The 21,174-nt window shown below is 49.8% G+C and overlaps 11 protein-coding genes across 11 annotated transcripts; 7 read left to right on the forward strand and 4 right to left on the reverse strand.

The window, feature by feature from the left end:
* Positions 1-715: 715 nt before the first annotated feature.
* ASPWEDRAFT_174802 (putative MFS monosaccharide transporter) lies at positions 716-2,450 on the forward strand (the record flags this gene model as incomplete). Its single annotated transcript, XM_040831273.1, has 3 exons — positions 716-824; positions 875-982; positions 1,033-2,450. 3 exons carry the CDS (start codon positions 716-718, stop codon positions 2,448-2,450), a joined length of 1,635 nt encoding a protein of 544 aa, XP_040687071.1.
* Positions 2,451-3,625: 1,175 nt separating this feature from the next.
* On the forward strand, positions 3,626-4,589 carry ASPWEDRAFT_30473 (Rab family GTPase; the record flags this gene model as incomplete). The annotated part of the gene is made up of 2 exons (XM_040833416.1): positions 3,626-3,674; positions 3,751-4,589. 2 exons carry the CDS (start codon positions 3,626-3,628, stop codon positions 4,587-4,589), a joined length of 888 nt encoding a protein of 295 aa, XP_040687072.1.
* Positions 4,590-5,668: 1,079 nt separating this feature from the next.
* On the forward strand, positions 5,669-6,736 carry ASPWEDRAFT_30474 (DUF3431 domain-containing protein; the record flags this gene model as incomplete). The annotated part of the gene is made up of 2 exons (XM_040833417.1): positions 5,669-6,108; positions 6,160-6,736. The coding sequence occupies 2 exons, from the start codon at positions 5,669-5,671 to the stop codon at positions 6,734-6,736; spliced, it is 1,017 nt and encodes a 338-aa protein (XP_040687073.1).
* Positions 6,737-7,168: 432 nt separating this feature from the next.
* On the reverse strand, positions 7,169-9,205 carry ASPWEDRAFT_115989 (CocE/NonD family hydrolase; the record flags this gene model as incomplete). Its single annotated transcript, XM_040828623.1, has 7 exons — positions 7,169-7,699; positions 7,749-8,044; positions 8,090-8,178; positions 8,228-8,533; positions 8,583-8,656; positions 8,699-8,803; positions 8,834-9,205. The coding sequence occupies 7 exons, from the start codon at positions 9,203-9,205 to the stop codon at positions 7,169-7,171; spliced, it is 1,773 nt and encodes a 590-aa protein (XP_040687074.1).
* Positions 9,206-9,422: 217 nt separating this feature from the next.
* Positions 9,423-10,335, reverse strand: ASPWEDRAFT_620629 (uncharacterized protein). Its single transcript, XM_040838615.1, has 3 exons — positions 10,293-10,335; positions 9,691-10,222; positions 9,423-9,633 (listed from the first exon to the last, which is right to left on the reverse strand). The coding sequence occupies exons 2-3, from the start codon at positions 10,082-10,084 to the stop codon at positions 9,620-9,622; spliced, it is 408 nt and encodes a 135-aa protein (XP_040687075.1). The 5' UTR covers positions 10,085-10,222; positions 10,293-10,335; the 3' UTR covers positions 9,423-9,619.
* A 1,084-nt stretch (positions 10,336-11,419) lies between these two features.
* Positions 11,420-12,205, forward strand: ASPWEDRAFT_114704 (putative endo-1,4-beta-glucanase; the record flags this gene model as incomplete). The annotated part of the gene is made up of 1 exon (XM_040828515.1): positions 11,420-12,205. The coding sequence occupies one exon, from the start codon at positions 11,420-11,422 to the stop codon at positions 12,203-12,205; it is 786 nt and encodes a 261-aa protein (XP_040687076.1).
* A 311-nt stretch (positions 12,206-12,516) lies between these two features.
* ASPWEDRAFT_174808 (uncharacterized protein) lies at positions 12,517-14,018 on the reverse strand (the record flags this gene model as incomplete). Its single annotated transcript, XM_040831274.1, has 2 exons — positions 12,517-12,541; positions 12,610-14,018. The coding sequence occupies 2 exons, from the start codon at positions 14,016-14,018 to the stop codon at positions 12,517-12,519; spliced, it is 1,434 nt and encodes a 477-aa protein (XP_040687077.1).
* Positions 14,019-14,634: 616 nt separating this feature from the next.
* Positions 14,635-15,864, forward strand: ASPWEDRAFT_30479 (uncharacterized protein; the record flags this gene model as incomplete). Its single annotated transcript, XM_040833418.1, has 1 exon — positions 14,635-15,864. One exon carries the CDS (start codon positions 14,635-14,637, stop codon positions 15,862-15,864), a length of 1,230 nt encoding a protein of 409 aa, XP_040687078.1.
* Positions 15,865-16,453: 589 nt separating this feature from the next.
* On the forward strand, positions 16,454-16,885 carry ASPWEDRAFT_174810 (uncharacterized protein; the record flags this gene model as incomplete). The annotated part of the gene is made up of 1 exon (XM_040831275.1): positions 16,454-16,885. The coding sequence occupies one exon, from the start codon at positions 16,454-16,456 to the stop codon at positions 16,883-16,885; it is 432 nt and encodes a 143-aa protein (XP_040687079.1).
* Positions 16,886-16,971: 86 nt separating this feature from the next.
* ASPWEDRAFT_620702 (glutathione S-transferase family protein) lies at positions 16,972-18,363 on the reverse strand. Its single transcript, XM_040838616.1, has 2 exons — positions 18,072-18,363; positions 16,972-18,005 (listed from the first exon to the last, which is right to left on the reverse strand). Exon 2 carries the CDS (start codon positions 17,914-17,916, stop codon positions 17,059-17,061), a length of 858 nt encoding a protein of 285 aa, XP_040687080.1. The 5' UTR covers positions 17,917-18,005; positions 18,072-18,363; the 3' UTR covers positions 16,972-17,058.
* A 306-nt stretch (positions 18,364-18,669) lies between these two features.
* On the forward strand, positions 18,670-19,590 carry ASPWEDRAFT_43464 (zinc finger MYND domain-containing protein). Its single transcript, XM_040836030.1, has one exon. It carries the CDS (start codon positions 18,793-18,795, stop codon positions 19,309-19,311), a length of 519 nt encoding a protein of 172 aa, XP_040687081.1. The 5' UTR covers positions 18,670-18,792; the 3' UTR covers positions 19,312-19,590.
* Positions 19,591-21,174: the final 1,584 nt, after the last annotated feature.

Consider the following 21,174-nt stretch of genomic DNA (forward strand, 5'->3'; position numbering starts at 1 on the left):
CCATGTACGACGTCTGTTGGCTTTCAATTAGGCAAGTGGGCCTGAATCCGTCCTCGACAGCAACTCTCTCGGAAATATGAAGCGCTTCAATTGTTTTGACAAAGGGGAACAACTCCATTCCAGCCATGAGGAACGATCATTGGCGACGGCCACAGCCGAAGAGGCAAATTCTCAGCTGCTATTCGCCCCCCTTGGCTTCTAACTTCAGCCCTTTTTGACTTATTTTTTTTCCTTTCTTTTTCTTTAATTTTTCTGATTGATTTTCCAGCCCCACTGTGACATCACTTTTTATGCATAAACAGTAGCCCAAGTGGGGCCAAGGGCTCCCCCAAAAGCAAAATGCTTAGCTTGCATTATTGATGCATCCGGCCCCCGGGATCCACAAACAAACAATGGTCCAGCGGACTATGAGCGTTGGTAATTTCGTGATCAGTTTGGGGAAAACAGAGGCCGTACGCTCAGCGTATCTGGTCCTCGCAACTGCCTGTAGCCTGGGGGAAAGTAGAAATTCCCTTGGTCCCCCCCCCCTTTTTCTCCGCGTTTGTCCTATTCCTTTTTCCCTTTCTATTCTTACTCCAGGCTTACTCCTGCCAAGTTCCCCTAAGCATTGGAGAAGACAAACCGACCGGGTGTCTGTTTGAAAACTGGGGACGATTCCACTCTTCTGCTGTGCACACACCTCCTAGCGATCAAGTTCCTATAGCTATCGTTCATCATGGTTTCCAGTACAGCCTCGCCCAATTTCGCGGGCCTACGCGGCAAGAAATTGTCGTTGACGGTATCGACCATTGCTACAATGGGTTTCTTGCTGTTCGGTTATGACCGTAAGTGGCATGGCGTGTACAGATAAGGGTATCTACTAACGGTTCTGCAGAGGGTGTCATGTCCGGTATTATCAGCGATAAACACTTCAACAATGTCTTCACAGCTACCAAGGACAATTCCACCATGCAGGCGCTGGTCACTGCTGTCTATGAGTTGGGTTTGTCTCCCTGCGCTGGGCTCTATATCTCCCATGGCTAATTGGGCTAGGATGTTTGGTCGGTGCGGTCTACGCTCTTATCTTTGGTGACAAGATGGGCCGCCGGTGGATGATCTTCTCGGGGGCCATTGTCATGATTATCGGCGTCATTATCCAGGTTACCTCGTTTGTCGACCATATTCCTCTGCTGCAGTTCTTCTTTGGCCGTGTCATCACCGGTATTGGCAACGGCATGAATACTTCGACGATTCCCACCTACCAGGCCGAGTGCTCCAAGACTAGCAACCGTGGTCTGCTTATCTGTATCGAAGGTGGTATCATTGCCATTGGTACTATGATTGCCTACTGGATTGATTTCGGATGTCACTACGGCCCTAGCGACCTCGTCTGGCGTTTCCCCATTGCCTTCCAGATCGTCTTCGGCGTCGTTATCATTGTTGGAATGTGGTACATGCCCGACTCTCCTCGCTACCTGATCTCCAAGAACCGTGTCCAGGAAGGTGAGTATGTGCTTGCTGCCCTGGGAGGCTTCGAAGTCCATGACCGCGAGACCCAGATGCAGAAGCAGCTCGTCATGGAGTCGCTTCAGGCGTCCGGTGCCTTTGGCGAGGAGACCCGATTCCGCGACCTGCTTACTGGTGGCCGTTCCCAGCACTTCCGTCGTATGTTGGTCGGTTCTTCTGCCCAGATCTTCCAGCAGCTTTCCGGTTGCAACGCGGTCATCTACTATCTGCCTGTGTTGTTGCAGAGCTCGCTCCATGAGGACCAGGACTTTGCGTTGCTGATTGGTGGTGTCAATATGATTGTCTATGCTATCTTTGCTACCTTCTCTTGGTTCTTTATTGAGAAGATTGGTCGCCGCAAGCTTTTCCTCAGCGGATCCTTCATCCAGACCTCTGCCATGATCATCACCTTTGCGTGCCTGATCCCCGACACCAAGGCCGCCTCCAAGGGTGCTGTGTTTGGTCTGTTTATGTACATGGCTGCTTTTGGTGCCACCTGGCTTCCTCTGCCTTGGTTGTATCCTGCCGAGCTGTCTCCCATCAAGACCCGTGCTAAGGCCAATGCTGTTTCCACCTGCAGCAACTGGCTTTTCAACTTCACCGTGGTCATGATCACTCCAGTCATGGTTGACCGCATTGGATGGGGTACTTATCTCTTCTTCGCCGCCCTCAACGCCTGCTTCATCCCGGTTATCTATTTCTTCTACCCCGAGACTGCCAACCGCAGTTTGGAAGAAATCGATATCATCTTCGCCAAGGGTTTCACCGAGAACATGACCTACGTCCGCGCCTCCAAGGAACTTCCCAAGCTCACCGACGACGAAATCGAAGCCAAGGCCGCCGAGTACGGATTCGCCCTCGACACTCCTGCCCTCGGCCATGACAGTGGCGACGTCGAGAAGAGCCACGCCGACCACAACCAGTCCTCGTCCTCTGACAACGAGCAGGCCACCCACCTACCTTAAACCAGAATAACTCTCGCAAACCAAAGATATCCGGAGGTTTCAGGCGATCCCTGACCGACTGCAGGGTCAGGGCTGGATGGCCATGTGGACTGGTACGACAGTATCTGTGATTGGAATTTGCATAGCGACGAACTGGAGTTTGATCCATCTCCCTTCGAAGCACGAAAGTTCGACCCATTCTTCTTTCTCCCCCTTTTATGCATGTGTTATTTGCAGATGGCTTTTTAAAATTTTCGCTACGTCTTTTTTAATATCCTTTTTGATTTTATGCTTTTTTTTTTTTTTGAGACCCACGGTCCTGGATGGATCGCCGCGATATATTCTTTTTTGCATTCTTAAAGCCAGAATGACTGGCCCTTGCTATTGTACAGATAGACGGTTCGCATATCAAAAGTATGCCTGACCAAAATCGAATCAGTCAAATCTGAATCGAACCTTGAAGAACATTTATTGGCACTATTTTCCATTCCATTCTCCACATGTAGATGATTTACCTATTTCAGCCTCGGGCTGGAATAAGCGGCGCAAGGTGGAGTCTAAGATCGGACAGTCCGATTTTCAACGCCCAGCCCGGCTGAGATGATGTGATTTGTATGGGCAATAAAGGCGTCACTCCTTGCATCGCCAAGATAGGCGACAGCGGTGAATCTGTATGGAAGCGAGGCGTGCACGCAGCGGGATGGGCATGTGAGGAGGAGGGAACCTTAATATTACCTCTCGTTATAAGATTGTCATCTACATTGTAGGAGTTGTATTTGGTTGTTTGGTGTGTAGAATGTTCTTCAGGTATTCCGTCAAAGTTAATCGTGCTGCAAGGGATTATTCCTCGGTTATTCACTCCTTTGTCTCTCTATCCACACGAACAAGTCATTATTTCGCGATGAGTCAAAGTCAGAGTCAACGCCATCAAAGGCAACAAAGAAATCAGACGGTGATCGGCTGATCTGCTCAGCCTTGAGGCCGTCACTCTGACACTTTCTGTCTCCGCCTCTTTCTGACTCTCTCGCCTAGAAATTCCCCTCCCTAACAGCATTGCTGCGTTTCAAGCAGGAATTCCAGTACAACCTCGTCTTCCATCCTCTTTTGTATTTATTGCTTCGCCTGCGCTGATTTCTAATCCCTTTTCTGCTGGATCATGCGAATGCAGTTCTCCCCGCTGTTGCGTCTACCCCGCCATGATGAGCTCCTCTCTCGAGGCTAAAATTGTTGTCCTGGGCGCCCAAGGTATGCATCTGATTTTATTTACTTTATGTTTCTGTTTGCCTCCTTTCCATTCCATGGCTAAAACATCAACAATCAGGCGTAGGCAAAACATCCCTTGTGCAGCGTTACGTGAAGAACGCCTTCAACCCCGCGACCGTGTCCACCGTCGGCGCATCGTTCGTCACCAAGCGCGTCCTCGACAGTACCTCGGACACCGTCGTCCGCTTGCAGATCTGGGATACAGCCGGCCAGGAACGATTCCGCAGTATCTCGCGCCTCTACTACCGCGGCGCAAACGCTTGTTTACTATGCTACGACATCACCGACGAGCGAAGCTTCCAAGAGATGATGGGCTGGCTACTCGAGCTGAAGAACAATCTCGGCGATGACGAACCACTAGTCATCCACGTTGTGGGCACGAAATCGGACATCGTGGCGCTGGACCCCTCACTGCGCCGTGTCCCCTTTGAACGGACAATCGCCTACGTCGCCGAACAGCTGTACCCATCGCAGGCGTCCACCCCGCCGCCGACGGCCGGGGTCAGCCATTCCTCCTCCACGCTGCAGAGCCCCGATAGCAAGCGGAGTTCGGCGTTTTGGGGCCAGGATATCGGGTGGGACTGCTGTCATGAGATTAGCGCCAAGGATGGCGAGGGCATCGAAGAGGTGTTTCGAGTCATCACCCGGAAGCTGGTGGAGGAGCGGAATAAGCGCGAGGCGGAGATTGCCTTGTCGCAGGGGGGAATGGCGATAGATGGGATTGCGACGGCGTCTGGCCTGGGAAATAATAATAGTGATGGGAATGGCAGTTTTCGGTTGGGACAGTCGAATGACAAGCGACGCAGTTGGATTCCTGGGTTTCCGCCGAGTAGTGTGGGGGTGGACGAGGAGTCGGAGATGGTGGCTACGTCGAAGAAGAAGGGGAGATGCTGTTGATCTTTCTCTCTTTTCTTATCTTTCCGTTTCTTGTTAATGCATCACGGCGTTGGTGCATTGGTTGGCGCATTGGTCGGTACGTTTATTTGGATGGGGATTGTGAATATGTCAGGATGAGCCATCTTATGATTGAATGTTTTATGATTTCAGATAAGTCAATGGACGTGTATTTGTCGTCAGAATAAACATTCGTCCACGGAGAATAACTCAAGACTAAAGCATCCCCACGAGCTTGTCCAAGACATATCCATCAGCAGTGGATCCGTCATCCTCCGGTCTGACTGTGTATGACCTCAATAACGTCGATGGCTCGAGGCTGTCAGTTCGACGTCGCACAGTGACGATCAACCATGGATGGCGACCGATGCGACACGCTGTCCAGAGAGGAGAACAAGTTGATGCGACCACGGCAGGATATTGGCCAGATATTAAGTGTCGCATGTAGAGATGCCTATCACCTCACTCTGGCAGAGGAGATGTTGATCATGTGTCAGCGGGTGGCAAATATATAAACTTCCAGCTTCATCTCTGATCGCAGCAATAAATAGATAAAAGTCTGCGAGTGGGTCAAGGGACCGACTAGATTCAGGGTCGCTGATCCGTTCTACAAACGGGCATTCTCTCGAACTGCCATCTTTTTATAGGCTCGCCCTGAATCCGGAGACGTCAAGAGTTACAGATGCAGCCATCCTGACACACGCTTCGTCACTGTCTGATCGAGGGTATTTTAATCTCTGTATAACGTTGGACGCTGTTTCATTTCGTCGCCCTCAATTTCCCTGCAGATCATCGCCCCTTTGGCCCATTCCGCCCATCACCGGCCCATCCCACTAAGCAGAAAAAAATACGATAAGCCTTGGTTTGTGCCTCGCCGGCTTCCCTTGGCTGACATTCACCCTTCTTTTTTCTTCTGGCATTCCTTTCTCTCCCTTTCTTCTTTCTTTCTCTCTTTTTCTTTTTCTCTCCCTCACTCCAGCCCATGTAGCGCTGCAGACTCGCCACGCAAACCCAATCGCTTATCTCCGAGAGGCTAATGCTGAGCTGGATTTGAATTGAGACCAACTAAGCTTCAAGCTGCGATGAGACTCTCCGTGCGTGTCGGGCTGGCCGGCCTGCTAATCCTCGCCATCGTCCTCGTCAAACGCAACCTCGACCTCATGCGAGACGACTCGCGCGTGCAACCGTTCTGGCAGATCAACTTCTCCAACAGTGCCGGTGGCGGTGCTGGCTCTGCGCAGCAACTCTCCTCGCCTCCCACCACCAAGCAAGAAGGCGTCGTGCCTGATGGCTTCAAGATCGGCACCCCTATCAACAGCGACGACAATGTTTTCGATCACAGCAAGCAGCCGAAACTCGCGGGGACGCCGTTGAAGACGGAGACTGGGTCGGACCAGGATGAGATTCAGGTTGAGAATCAGACGTGGGAGACGACGCCGATCACCGTGCCGGTGGACGGTGCGATTGTGATGGCTAGGCTGTCGAGTGAGGATACGCAATGGGTGGCCGATGAATTGGCACAGTAAGTCTTTCAACCACCATTTACTGGAGAAAGGTACTGATTCATGCTCAGCTGGCGACGAATCATCTACACTGTCGACGACCTCAGCGCATCCATGCACACACCCACGAACAAAGGCCGCGAAAGTCTCGCCTACCTCCAATACATTGTCGACCACTACTCCGACCTCCCCGAAACCATCGTCTTCATCCACAGCCACAAGGACGGCCTCCCCGCTGGCTGGCACACCGACACCATCGAATACAGCAACATCGAGTCCGTCCGCTCCCTGCGCCTCGACTACGTCCAGCAAAACGGCTACGCCAACCTCCGCTGCCAGGACGCCCCGGGCTGTCCCGCTGAGATTCACCCCTCGTTGAAATCATCCTCGTCAAAGGCTAGCACGTCGACGGATAGTGTCTACGCGCAGGCGTGGGTGGAGCTGTTCAACAACACCGAAGTCCCTGAGGTCGTGGGTGTGCCGTGCTGTTCCCAATTCGCCGTCTCCCGGGATCAGGTCCTCAAGCGGCCGTTGAGCGACTACCAGCATTACTACGAGTGGGTGCTGACGACGGATTTGTCGGATGAAGTCGCCGCCCATATTATGGAGTACACCTGGCATATCATTTTTGGACAGAATCCGGTGTAGTAAGTCTACATTTTATGACCCTAACTTTTTGACTCTTACTGACGAATACAGCTGCCCTGATGTGTTCCAATGCTATGAGAATGTGTACGGAAGTATGTACTTCTGGTAGAATTTAGACTGTTTTTGTATAATACCCCAGCTTGCGAATTTATTCATGATTGTACGCATAGATGTTGTTCTGACATCCATTGATCTATCTATCTGTTTAATCTAATAGTTTTGTTTCATTTTCCACTGAAGGAACTGGAATTCCCTATCTCTCATCTCCATTCTTTACTGACAAATCTGCAATCTCAATATGATCACAACGGTAGACTGGAATGTACATGCATTGGAATTTCCTGTCCACGTCCGGATATAAATCCCCGCCATGCCGTGTAACCTGGTATGTATACTGATCAAGATAAATGGATACCTTGACCAATAACGATATCACTCAATAACAGGCAACACAAGATAACTCCCCCTCTCCCCACCCGTATACACCGTGTGTACCCCCTCATTTTCATCAACCGCCTCATCAACCCTCATCCCCTCCACTTCCGGCAACGCCATATCATGCCCCGAAACGCGCAGCATAACGCCCTCCCCCGCCTCAAATACCATCCCCACCGGCCAGATCGGAATCAACAATGGGATGACTTCACCCGGCTTGACAGGTTCTGCGCGATCGTGATCGTACACGGGGAGTTCGTTTTCGTGGGACCTCGGCCGTAGAGACATCCCATGCGAAGCGCGCAGCATACCCTGTTGCCCGAGATGTTTTGCGACGTTGACGTCTGGGACTTCCGGGGCGGGTTTGGGCATAGGAGACCAGTTTAGGGATGTCAGGGGCGTGTCGGTAGAGGAGAGTTTGCGGATTTGGATGACGACGTCCATGTCTGTTGAGGTGGTGGAGAGGAAGAGTTTGGCAAAGGGGCGGCCGCATAACTCGGTGGGTTTGGTGAAGAAGAGAGTGAAGTCCTGCATATCAGTTAGTATTTCTATATACAAGCAAGAGGAGGAATTATACAGATGACTCTGTCAACGAGTGTCCTTCGTGAGAAATACTAGCTGGACAGGCTGGCTTCGTCTCCACCAACGACTTTCCCGCTGCGTCGAGATAATACCGTCGTAGATGCTGACGGGCAGGCGGCCATGTCTCTTCTGGTCGTTCGACGACTGTCTTTGCAGGACTGCCGTCGTAGCCCAGCAGACTCAGCCGCACTCGAGGCGTGTCTGTTTCCCATCCGTTGGGGATGTTTTTGGCGTAGAAGTCGAAGAAGCGTTGGAGGTCGTCGGTGGCTTCGGGGCGGTAGAGATCGTGCCCTTATATCATTAGTATATTTCTATCTATATAAAGATAGAACGTACACTCCTGCGATGCATGAACACGCAGCCACTTGCGTGATGTCGACGCATGTTCAAAGGTATAAAACGACCCTTCACAATGCAATCCCGTCCTAGACATATCAATCAGCCAACCTCATACAAACAGGAAGTGCGACATACGAATACGAAGCCGTCAAATACATGGGAATATCACGAATATCTTCAACTCTGATCAACTTCCCCTTCCAGTAATCATCCAACAAAGGATGCATCTTCGCCATGGCAGCGATATTCTCTGCTTTCCTGCACCCCGCGAAGCCAGACATGATCATGTCACAGAATCCAGACGAGTCCTGGACCCCCCCTCGACAGACTTGATGGCTGTATGGATCTGTCAGGGCTTCCCAGGGTGCAATGGCTTTGAGGTTTGGATGAGTAAAGCGAGAGGCAAAGTTGATTTGCGAAATGGCGAGCCACGAGTTGCCCCTGATTTGTTAGAAACAATCTACAAAGATAGAATGGATGGATGGGTTACATGAGAACGACAGACCCGTTACACCACGGCTGTGAAGCAGCCCAGCTGATCGAGTCGTACATATCAGTTGCTTCCTGTTCGTGTTAGATATATCCCCAGTATGAATATCTTCATACCTGTTCCCCCCAAAACACCAAATTCCCCTCTGAATAACCAGACCCTCTCGCATCAACATCCACAACCGCATATCCCCTCGAGCACCATTCCGCCGGATTCGGGCCCTGTCAGTCAGTTTAATATATCAAAGACACAGGGCAAAAAATAACTACCTCAAACGTCTCATACCCACTCAGACACTGATACGGAATGCCAATCCGCCAAGGTCCCATAATGTCATAGTTGAGGGTACTCATTCCGGCCTTTCCATATGGACTCCACGGGATGATGGCGGGTACTTTTTCCCCATCAGATGGTCGGAATACGTCTGCGTAGATTTTGATGCCGTCGCGCATGGGAATCGCTCGGTCTTGTTCCCAGATTACATCGACTGGGAAGGCCTGGAAGCCGGGCTGTTTTACATGGCCTTTGGGGAGGAGTTGGATGGTGTCTGGGTGGAAGCCTTTGGAGTGGAAGGCGGGGTGGGTGTCGGGGTGGACAAGGGGTGTGTAGATTGTGTCGGACATGATGATGATTGTGTAGAATGATAGTTGATCAAGGAAAGTGGATTTCGTTTTATACCAAAATCCGGGCTATCGGCTGTTTGAATAGATCTACACTCGGAATGAGGGCCACATGAACCGAACCGACTGACTTCCGTCTTCCGCTTAGTGATCAGATGAAGCTATACAAGTAGTTGTTGATGTCATGTTGATCAAGATCATCGTCATCATGGCCCATCTTAATTCAATAGGAATCAACAGTCGATAATCCTTACAAGAATTGACAAACATGTATAGCACTAACAAGTGGCCACACATAGATCAAATACATGCCTCTCAGAGCCTCCAATACCATCGATAGACGAAGAAACGTAAAAGTAGATCCATCAGACACCATTCGTATACAGTATGTCTCTTCCTCCTGTCCAGCTTGCGGTATTACCAGATCATGTCTGTAAGACCATCAGCCATCAGCGCTATTTTGTACGGATAAGACAGACAACACTGACCCATATAGCCGAGGCACTGGGCGATCCCATCCCCATACTCTCCGTCCTTTTTGGCCTCTACTACGAGCAGATTGCTCTCCACCTCCCATGGCTGGCCATAAAAAAGCGTATAGTCGGCATACCAGTCGAGCTCATACTTGTGGTGTTTGAAGTTCCATTCATAATGAAGTGGGTTTCGTACTGGATGTTTAGATCCCGTGCTTCTGGGATCATCAAGTAACTCAAGCTTTGCGAGTATCGTGAAGAAATAAGGTCGAGCTTCAGCCGAGCTAGCCGCTCGTTCTTTGGTGACCGACGAGAAACATTCTCGTACATGGAGAGCATTTTCTAACATCGTCAGTAGAGCTTCAGAGTCGGTATATTGGTACTCATGGAGACATGGACTCGGTTCCATATGATTTCCAGGATGGGGATCCCAGTTGTATAGACCAGTTTCATGTGGTTTTATCTTGAATATCTCGAGACTGGAAATTTTGGTATTTTGGAGCCAGCCTTGAGATCTGGGAACTGGGATTGTCACTCATCGTGTTCCGTTGGGATCGTCATCAGCTAGCCGACATATAAGGAAGGAGCAATGTACATAGGGAAGGAGTTGCTTACATCATAGCAGACCGTGCAGTCAGTACTGGACATGAGACGCTAGGCAGATGAGAGTGGCACACTTTCGTAATTCTGGAGAAGATGAAGATGGAGAAGTGGGATGGAGAGACATGTTGTATATATATTTGAGATTTAAATGAATAGCTCACCATGAGGCGATTCACAATCCCGCAATATAAACATTGAATATTTAGAATGAATGAATAAAGTCAGTGTAATAGAAAAGCTAGTTAAGTAAGAGACCATCGCCGATTAACACCGACACAGCAATGCAATACAGCAAAGTGATACGGGGCGCAAGAAGCTCGAACATGCCATCAACGGGTTCTTCGGGAGGATATTCCACAAACAACAAGAGTTCCAGGGTACACTCAGGAAGCAAATGACGCAGAAACAAATAGCCCCGAGCTGCACGCGAAGATGATCCCAGACTGGAAGGTGGGATGTTGTCGGGTGATGCCGGGAGTTGGATATCTCGAAGCATTCCAGGAGGATAATGTCGCTGCGGAGTTTGATGAAATCCAACAGATTACAACCACCGGAATAGCGACAAAAGGAAAGATAGAAGAATTTGATATCATCGTCTGCACAACAGGTTTGAAGTAAGCTTCACGCCGTCGTGGGAGATGAGAGGCAAGAACAGAGTGCAGCTGGCTACCCAGGGCATGCCGTCCACTTCAAGGAAATGCTTGAAGCCTTCCGAGTGGAGGATTTTGAATACGAATATCGAAGTAGGAATGGATTCCGGTTCATGGGATGAAAGACGCCAATGGGGAGGATTTGTCGTTCTATCTTACAAAATGATTTATCCGGTTTTTATATTCATTAGATTGCTAGATGGCCATTTGCCAGTCAATATATTGATTTCCATTCTGGTTCGGATGGCGTTCCGTCAAGAACCAGATATAGACAGGGATTGCATTAGATATACATACTTTATATTGATGCTGGTCTGATTCAACACGGAGATAATATACAATGCCACGTCTGGGCGTCAGCAGACATCAATATATCCGGCAAATCATCAAGACAACCGGTTAAACTCGTGTATATAAAGATGGCTATCTCAACCTGGACACAACATAATCTGAACTACACCATCATCAGCTACAACAACATCATAATCAACATGCTCCTCCTTCTAGCCCTCGCGACCCACGTAGCCGCCCACGGCCACATCAGCAACCTCGTCATCAACGGCATCTCGTACGATGGCTGGGATATCAATGCGTATCCATACATGAGCGATCCCCCCATCGTCGCAGCCTGGGGAACTCCCAACACAGGCAATGGCTTCATCACGCCTGATGAATACGGTGATGCCAATATCATCTGCCACCTTGATGCAGCCAACGCCAAGGGCCACATTCCTATCGCAGCAGGCGATAGCATCAGTCTCCAATGGACGCCGTGGCCGGATTCGCACCATGGGCCTGTTATCTCCTATCTCGCCAACTGCGGTGAAAGCTGCGAAACAGTTGACAAGGCCACGCTGGAATTCTTCAAGATTGATGGCGTTGGTCTGGTAGATGGTACCACCGTCCCCGGAGTCTGGGGCGATGACCAACTCATCGCGAATAACGATAGCTGGATGGTGAAGATCCCCGAGGAGATAGCACCAGGGAATTACGTGCTTCGACACGAGTTGATCGCGCTGCATGGGGCGTTTGCAGAGGGCGGCGCGCAAAACTATCCGCAGTGTTTTAATTTGCAGATCACGGGGAGTGGAGATGTGAAGCCGGATGGAGTGTTAGGGACGGAGTTGTATACCTCGACTGATGAGGGGATTCTGGTGGATATTTATCAGTCGTTGACGAGTTATACGGTGCCTGGGCCGACGTTGATTCCGCAGGCTGAGGTTATTGTGCAGGCGAGCTCAACGATTACTGCGACTGCGACTGCTGTTGTTGGTTGATGTTGCTATATTGGATGTGTTAGTCTTGTATCGCTCCATAGTCGGACAGTATTTCTGCAATCTGAGTATATCCCTTCTTGACAGCCCATGATAGTGCAGGAGACTCATTCGGATCAGCTCCATGGCTCAGCAGTAGTTTGACCACCTCCAAACCTCCCTTCTTGACTGCATATAATAGTGGAGTTATTCCAGCATTATCAATCTCATCCACATCCAAGCCATGATCCAGCATCTTCTTGATAAACGAACACTTCATCGATCTGACTGCTCTGCTCATCGTCGTGATATTCTCCCAGTAAGAAACACACGGATCAGCCCCATAATCCAGCAGCATCTCTGCCATGTCATAATATTCCATCTTCATAGCACACGCAAGCGGCGATATCGGATGTTTCTTAACATACGTGCGATCTTCGTCAAAATCATCCGAGTAGACATTCGGATTTGCCCCCCTTTCCAGCAACTTTCGAACAGTCGATTCGGATCCTCCTCGTACAGCGAGGAATAGTGGACTCTCGCCTCCCATGACAAGGTGGGCATGTGTGCCGTGGTCGAGTAATTTATCTGCCATCGCCCATTTGGAAGACTGGAGTGCGAACTGCAGAGGATAGATGCCATCTTCGGTATCCGGACAGTTGGGATTTGCGCCTTTATCCAGCAAGAGCCTGACGCACTCGTCGTGGTACCCGGATACAGCTACCCATAGTGCTGTTACCAGAGGTCCGTCCTCGTATTCAGCCACCAAAGCTTCCAGGTCAGGGTTGTAGTCGAGGATGACGCTCAACGTGTCAAGGTCTCCATGCCTAGCAGCAATTAAAAGCGGCGTCCAATCATTTCCTTGTCCGATGTTGACGTTTGCCCCGGCTTCCAGTAGTTGTTTCACTATATCGGTATGTTCGTAGGATGTAGCACCGCACAACGGTGGCTGTTCTCTATCATCACCCTCTCCTTCGCCATCCACCGAAGCCCCGAGTTCAAGCAGTCGATCGACCAACCATCGCATTCCACCCCGAGCAGCCAGACATATCAAAAAGTTCTTGTTCTCGAGACTGGCGCTGCGATCAACGAGTAATCGCGCCATATCTGCTCTCATAAGACGCAAGGCCTCAGCCAGCGGTGTCCATTTGCGCTCACCGTCGATATCAGCTCCTCGATCGAGCAGTATCTCCGCAGACTTCACCTGGCCGTATTCCGCGGAAACATGCAGCGGCGTAGTTCCCCATGTCTTTTTGGCGTTGACATCCGCCCCAGAGTCAAGCAGCAGCCCAATAACAGCTTCACTCCCCACTTCTGCCGCGATATGCAACGCCGTGCCCCCATGTTCATCGCTCGCATTAACATCTGCCCCATTCTCAATCAGCAACTTGGCCAGCTCATCATCTGGACTCCACCTCCACATCCGCCCCGCCGCACACGACAACGGCGACCGATTCCCACAGCACACTGTCCCCAGGTCCGGCTTATACGCCACCAAGAGCGCAACCATCCCCGCATCACTATACCTCGCAGCTATGCAAATCGGGCGATGGAACGGATCCCCCCGCTCGCACAAGTCGGGAACAGCAGCGTCTACGTGAGCGACGTACTGGAGCGCCTTTTTGGCGATGTCCTCCTGGCCGTAGGAGACGGCGTAGGCGAGGGGGAAGGCATTGTTGTGTTTTGTGTTGTAGTTGTAGAGGTAGCCGGTGAGGAGAGCGTTGAGGCGGTGGTTTGTTTTAGAAAATTCGTTAATGTCGGATTGAGAGGGAAGGTGGTCTGCGATTTCGAGGATGATCTCTGATGGGAGGTCGAGGAGATGCATGCTGATGGTCATGATAATCAAGATGGAGTCATTCTGGATAATAAATACTTCGTTGATCAGGCAGACATGCACAGCCCCATGCATAAGATCCACTTACTGGCCCTATCAGGATAGCCTCAAGCATCAGATCATGGAATATTTGGAGAAGTGAAGTTATACCAATTGAGCTGTCTGATAGAGGAAGGAATGCCCAATATCTTATCTGATCTTCCGAGATCGGTCAAAATGAGTCACTCCCGCCATAACAAGCATTAAGGCATATCTGCTTGACATTATAATCATCAGTATCATAGACCAGGGTATTATAGAGTCATATTAGTTTGACCAACCTGATTCGAGCTGTGACTTTTTATGTCGTTGATGTAGACGCGTCAACTCCAACTCGCGTTGTTTACGCGTTGACATCCTTCTTTCTACAACTCTCTTCAATCACTCCACACACTCAATTATGAAAAGACCATCATTCTCTTCCCTTCAGCGGCTCCACCAATTGAGAATCTTCTCTCAACTACATTTTCCTCCCAAGAATCATCTTCATCGCACCCTATCCACCACCGCGTCCCACTCAGCAACATCAACCACAGAATCCAACAACAAACCCTACTTTCAATACCAGCTTATCGAAGACATGGAGAGACTCGAGTACTACAAAAAAGGTGGCTATCATCCCGTCAACATCGGCGATAAATTCCAGGGCCGATATCGTGTTGTCGATAAACTCGGGCACGGCTCGTTCTCAACAACATGGCTGGCGCGTGACGAGCAATTCGATAGACTCGTCGCTGTGAAAGTCACCACGGCAGATTCGAATTCAAAAGAGGTGGATATTCTATCTGCTCTAACTGCTGATCGCTCGACTAAAGGTCCAGCGAGTATGATCCCGTCGGTCCTGGATAGATTCAATATTCAAGGCCCAAATGGAAACCATGCTTGCCATGTGACCATTCCGGGAAGAACCAGTCTCTCTAGAGCAAAAGATGGATCGTGGAAGTATCTCTTCCAGATTGATGTCGCCAGGGCATTGGCTGCGCAACTCACCATGGCTGTTGAATACGTTCATTCCCAGGGCTTCGTTCATGGGGATCTTCATCTCGGCAATATTCTTCTGCAAGTACCACCAGACTTTGATAAAATCTCAGATGAGAGACTACACAACGAATACGGGAAACCAGAACAAGAAGCAGTAGTCCGTCTAGACGGCAAACCACTCCCACCAAATGTGCCATCCCACGCAATCACCCCAATCTGGCTTGGAAAAGCATGCGAAGAAATTACGCTGCCAGAGTCTAGAATTCTCCTTACAGACTTTGGCGAGGCTTTTTCACCATCGCAACAGGCAAAGTACCAATCCAATACTCCGCTCGTGGTGCGTCCTCCAGAGGCTCGATTCGAACCATCAACACCTCTCTCTTTCTCATCGGATATCTGGACGCTAGCGTGTTCGATATGGAATATCATTGCTCAGAGGCCACTATTTGAAGAATGGCTAATGACCGAGGATGACATGACCCTTGAACACGTCGATGCCCTTGGTCTTCTCCCACCATTCTGGTGGGAGAAATGGGATGCACGGCGAGAGAAGTTCAATGAGGATGGTGCGCCGATCAATCGTAGCTATTTTCTATCATGGGAGGATCGGTTTGAGGGCTTCGTGCAGAAGGCCCGACAGAAGCAGGGGATGCAAGCGTTTGATCCAAAAGAGAGAGATGCTATTTCTGCCATGCTACGGTCGATGTTGTCTTTTAGGCCTGAAGATCGTCCCACCGCGAAGAAAGTTCTCCAGTTTGAGTGGATGGTTAAATGGGCTTTGCCTGAGTATGAGAAGATAAAGATACTTGAAACGCGAGCCACCCACTGATTCCACGTTTCTGGATACTGCCTTCTTGTTTTTTCTGTCATAGCACCATGCTTAAGGCTGGACCAACCACAGCCCTGGATCTGCTCTGCGGGGCCGCTGCGGGGCCTGACGGGCGCTCCCGGCTTTGGTGGAATCAACACGATTGGCTGTTGGTATTGGGCAACAACAACCTGTGCATATTTAATCCAGCACCCACGATATCTTTCATTTAGACATTATTTTCTAATCGACTTTGGCCTGCGAAGCAGACTCGTCTCAATCACTCCCTGGACTGGCGACGCCCCATTTTCGACTCGAGTACTACGCCCAAGGAATGGGCTATGATGGAAAGCGCATTGTCATTGATGGCAAAAACAAAGATAATCACGTTTAGTCCGGAAAAGGTCGCCCGAGCCAAGGAATTCTGCAACTGACTGCTGCCTAGATTTCAGCCAGACTCATACATTTCTACTAACGATATAATCACTGCTATTCTGGGGATCTGCGTTGATAGAGCTCATAATATACAGAATTAGAACGCCGCAGTTGATATGTAAATTAACCTAGCAACCGCCTCCAGCATCCTCTCCCAGACTCGTCTGTCAGAAACATGACTTTCCCAGTATGGAACAATATACGCCTTCCTCAGAGCCAGGAGGTCTCGACTGAAGATAGCGAAGCAGATCTTCTCCATCTCACGCAGCTTGCCCTGCAGCTCAGAAATAAACTTAGCTCAGCCAACGAAACCCTCGCGTATAGTGTCTCCGCGATGATAACCAACCACAGCGACTGGGGCGGTTTTGAAGTAAATCCAGGAGATGTGATAGTCACCATCTGGAGGTACTTCAAGACGTTTAGTCTTGACTTTGAGCAGGGATTGGCTAGAATTGTTGTCGTTGATTCCGGGGCGTGTATCTTCATGCCAGCCTGGGTTGGAGATGGGTCGGAGTCTATGATGCGCTGGGAAACGTGTATCACGATGAAACCGGATGGTTGGGATTTCCTGGGGAAGGATGCGTTGTTTGCTAGGATTGTGGCTTAACCAAGCTTTTGACAGGCATTGGAATGGCCTTGTAAAGGGTATTATTGGCAAATATCAATTTCAGTTGCGATATGGATACTCAACACGCATAAATACACGTTCTGAATCAAACAGGCTCAGCTATACTTTAACAAGAGAAGGGAGTATGGTGCACATTGAATTTCCGATCCCCTCTATTCGAAAACACCTGGCGACCAATCCGTCATGGCCTTGACCCATTCCTCCCGCGGGACGTCTCCAAGCTCGACATGTCTGCGTGCACTTGGCCGGGTCATGAAGGCATCATAGAAGCTCTTCAATCGGGGATATTCCTCCACTGTCTCTCTCCCATAGACATCCGTAGTAGTCCTACCCGAAGACTGCGTCATGTCAATCCCATAGCAATCCTTGGTGAAATCGAAAAACTGGAAGAGAATAATCTCCGCAATGGTTGCCATTCTCTGTTCTCCCTCCCCTTCCCCATGTCTGAGCCCATCAGCACAATACTCATTTTCATCAAGCCATCGCTCAACGCTGAGGATGTTGCGCTGTGTCCAGCGGAGCATTTCCCGGGCAGCAGCAGGGACCCGCATGGGTCCTGCCCCTGACCCAAAGGAACGAACGGGGTTCCAGCTCTCCGTCAGGCCGGCGGCGAGAGCTAGGAGCTCGCCGTGCCTTGCTCTATAGAGGGAGGGATCATCGTCAAATGAGGTGTTAATCGGAAGAAACGGTTGCTGTTGCAGTTTGGGGAACCCGTATCGCCCCGCAAGACACGTCTCCTCGATGTATTCCATGATTGCAATCGACTGTTTGATGTAGACAGATTTCTCGCCATCGGCCTGTGGGATTACAAGAATGGGGAGACTCCCTACAGGCCTTGGGGGGAAGCCCGGTGGAGGTTTGTCGCCGAATTGGACGTCCGAGACCGGGACTAGGGTAATCAGAGATGAAGGGATGTTTCTTTCCCGGAGGTAGATGACTAGTCGTCGTGGGAAAGGCTGCCATGGATAGGCATAGAGAAGCCAAGGTGCTTTGGGGGTAAATGCTTTCATTGTGCTTGAGTATTGGGTGTGGATTTGGTGGAGAGAAAGATAGGAAGTATGTGCCGCTTTTAAGGTTGCGTTCGGATACTTCCCGGAGACTTTTGAGTTGGTCGAACCACATCAGCAACAAAACAGAACAGAAAAGCCCATGACTACTAACTTACTAGTAGTAGACTTCGGTCGACCAGGATAAAACAACCAATCATATGGTGATAGTTATACAAACCAGGATCGTGATGCCTGGCAAGATAATCCAAGATGCGGAATCTGGGCTGTGTTGATAGCGGTATACATACATGCTGATAAATGCTGGCGGCAGGAGGTTTGCCACGGTGCTATTCTCATGGCATAGGGGAGTTAAAAAATGTTAGTCTGTCTTTGACTGCGGGAATATAAACCCGTAGTGCTTAGACAAAAACCCACAGAGGCTCCTGTCCTTTGAGCTATATTTGGTATTTGGATTCACCTATGGAGTTGCATGTCACTGACATGAATTAATAGGTGGTACGAACAGTCAACGACAGTTACGCCCTCCTAAAATTGATAAAATAATAGACGTACCTCTGGAAATACGACGGGCACAAATATAATCACAGCTCCTCTGGACTCTACCACCGACCGCATTCAGCTGCTTTTCGATGAATGGAGAATGGTTCTTCACAGCATGGGTTACTGCCCTGTAGCCTGAGGTCAACGACCAAACAGATCAAAAACAAAGACAACCCCGCCGTTCTCCTCTGCTTATCGTTGGATCTTCTACCTTGTTCAACCTGTATCGCTTGAAAGGTCTTTCCCCATCGCTGCCATCCTCTAGCAGTCGACAGCCCCTACTCCCTTTAACCAGCTTTAGATCCCATATCAAGTCCCCACACCGTCCATCTCATAATGGCCGAAATCTGCGCCAAGTGCAAGTCTGAATGCTACTGCTCTCGCGACGACCAGAAGTTCCATTGGAAGATCCACAAGGAAGTATGCTCATCAAACGCCAGCGCCACCAGCACTTTAGCCACAGAGACGATCCTCAAGAAGCCCTTCCACCGACTCGACAACAAAACCTGGCTGCACGATCGCCCCGAAGAAGAGGCGGACAAGCTACTCATTGACGTCTACCGCATGCGCGTGGAGGATCGGTACAAATTCGAAGGCGAGGTCGATGTAGACAGCATTTACGGAGGCGCTGCATCTGTTGTTGGTGGTTTCCGCCGCTTTATGAAATCGGTGCAGAGTCGTTCTGGTCTTTTGCCTGGTTGGTGGTCTGCTGAGAAGGCTGCTGCGTGTGAGGATTTAGGGAAGAGAGGTGGTTGGAGTTCGCTGGATTCTGCGGTTGAAAAGTCGGATGTCATTGAGGAGTATGGAGACAGATTCATGCCGATGCAGCTTCGGATGTTTGGGGAGCAGGTGTAAGGGAGTGGACCTGGGGGTCAGTCTGGGGCGGCCATGCTTACTTACATGGAAATGGTGGAGTCTGGGGATAGAAAATCGTCGTTTCTGAGCATTTGATGGCGATTGTAGTCTCGGGATATGATGAGGACTCGCCATGTCATGATGGTTGAGGGTTCGAAATAGAAAAGTCGTGGATGGAAACTAGTCTCTCACGCCCACAAGGTTGCCCATTTTCCAAGGCGGATGTGAAATGCGGGCCTATAAGAGAAGTGAGAATGAAAAGCTATTGGAATTGAGAAATACAATGTCATCAACATTTGCTACACTGCCTGGACACCCTCATCTTGGCCAGCTGTAGAAGTCTCCATGATTGCCCAAGTTTGCATTCCCTGTCTGGTAGAAATATGCAGATTGGGTTTCAAACTATCTGCCAACATATGAGTAGGGGGTTACATCTATTCAGCGACAGGATGTTTTGTATTTGAATATACAATAGATGCTATGAAGCCCTTCATCGAAGAGATAGCAATAGAGGACAGTTGTTACTGGATTGACTGCGCTCGAACTGGGTCTTACGGGGTGGCATGGCGGATTTACATCTTGTCTAAACATAAGATACGCATGATCCTCCGGTATAATAACTGCATTTCTATCAAGCGAGCATTCAAACTTGACCAGCGGCTTTATAGACAACACAGAGCCATAGAAAATACACGGAAACGACAGTATATCTTAACAATCACACAAATAACTCCCATGTAATACCCTCCCATCACAGCAACACAACGCTATATTTCATTTCATAAATAGTCTCTCAGGCCCGAAAGGCAGCCCGAGATTGGCGGAGAGGTGGGTCGAGATGGTCTGGGCATTGTTGTACATGTTTGACTCGGGAGTGGAACGAGGGAGGACTTAGTGCTGGAGATGACGAGTTAGCAGCGTTGATAAAGAGGTGAATGGTATACAATGGGAGACATACGCTGCAGGAGGAGCACTGGCAGCTGGAGCAGTTGCCGGAGCAGCAGTTGCAAGAGCAGGGAGACATCTTGATGGTAGATGGAAAAGTGGTTTTGTTGGAAAGAGTTTGAAGAGTGGTTGTGAGGAATCGAGGCTGTTGTTGATGATGAAAAGATCAAGACAACAGAGGAAAGGAAGGGCTATTTATACACGTCCAGAGAGAACCGTGCGTAGCTGATTCCGATTCGAATTCCAATTCCATCGTGTAATGACTTCAGCCCGCGACATGCGCAACGAAAAGCCCGGTGAGCTTTGATCTCATGATCACTGCGCAGGCATCCGAATCGGAGTCGCTTGGGAGTGGAGGGCGGAAGGCCATCTGAAACTCTGATACCGTTGAGGCATTTCCATTGCAATATCCAGCCTGGAGTCGCTAATATCCGGGTGTGTTTGTCCCCACATCAACTGGCCCTAAGGATTAAGGGCGCGCTATCCGCCATATTACTGCCGGGGTGACTAGGTCAAGTGGATGATGGATATGATTTCACTTCATGATGGATATCAAAAGGATGAGGAGGATGTGCACAGAAAGGCAAAGAAGGAGAAAAAGAATCAGAAAGACCGACAGACTGGCCGTGCAGATTCTTTCATATAGACTGCGAGTGAGCACCTTGAGGACGAGCACCTTGGGGACACTCACGTGTGTTCAGCCTCTCCTTTTAGCAAAATCAACGACTGCCACTGCAATCAAAGATCTGCATTGGGAGGATTCGAGGTTTCACACAACAGGTTTCGCTCTCTTTCTCTCTCGGCCAATGTCCATCTAATCCACCTCACTGCTTACGAGGCCAACAAAGACACTCCGCTGACTTCCCTGTTCTTCCCTTTCATTTCTTTTTTCTCCCAATACGAGCCTCGCGTACACTC

The sequence above is a fragment of the Aspergillus wentii genome, assembly GCF_001890725.1.
Source record: "Aspergillus wentii DTO 134E9 unplaced genomic scaffold ASPWEscaffold_6, whole genome shotgun sequence".
Lineage (NCBI taxonomy): Eukaryota > Fungi > Ascomycota > Eurotiomycetes > Eurotiales > Aspergillaceae > Aspergillus > Aspergillus wentii.

Coding starts and splice junctions, on each gene's coding strand:
- ASPWEDRAFT_620629 (XM_040838615.1), bottom strand. CDS start 10,084: ATGGAACCGAGTCCATGTCTCCATGAGTACCAATATACCGACTCTGAA.
- ASPWEDRAFT_43464 (XM_040836030.1), top strand. CDS start 18,793: ATGGCCGAAATCTGCGCCAAGTGCAAGTCTGAATGCTACTGCTCTCGC.
- ASPWEDRAFT_620702 (XM_040838616.1), bottom strand. CDS start 17,916: ATGAAAGCATTTACCCCCAAAGCACCTTGGCTTCTCTATGCCTATCCA.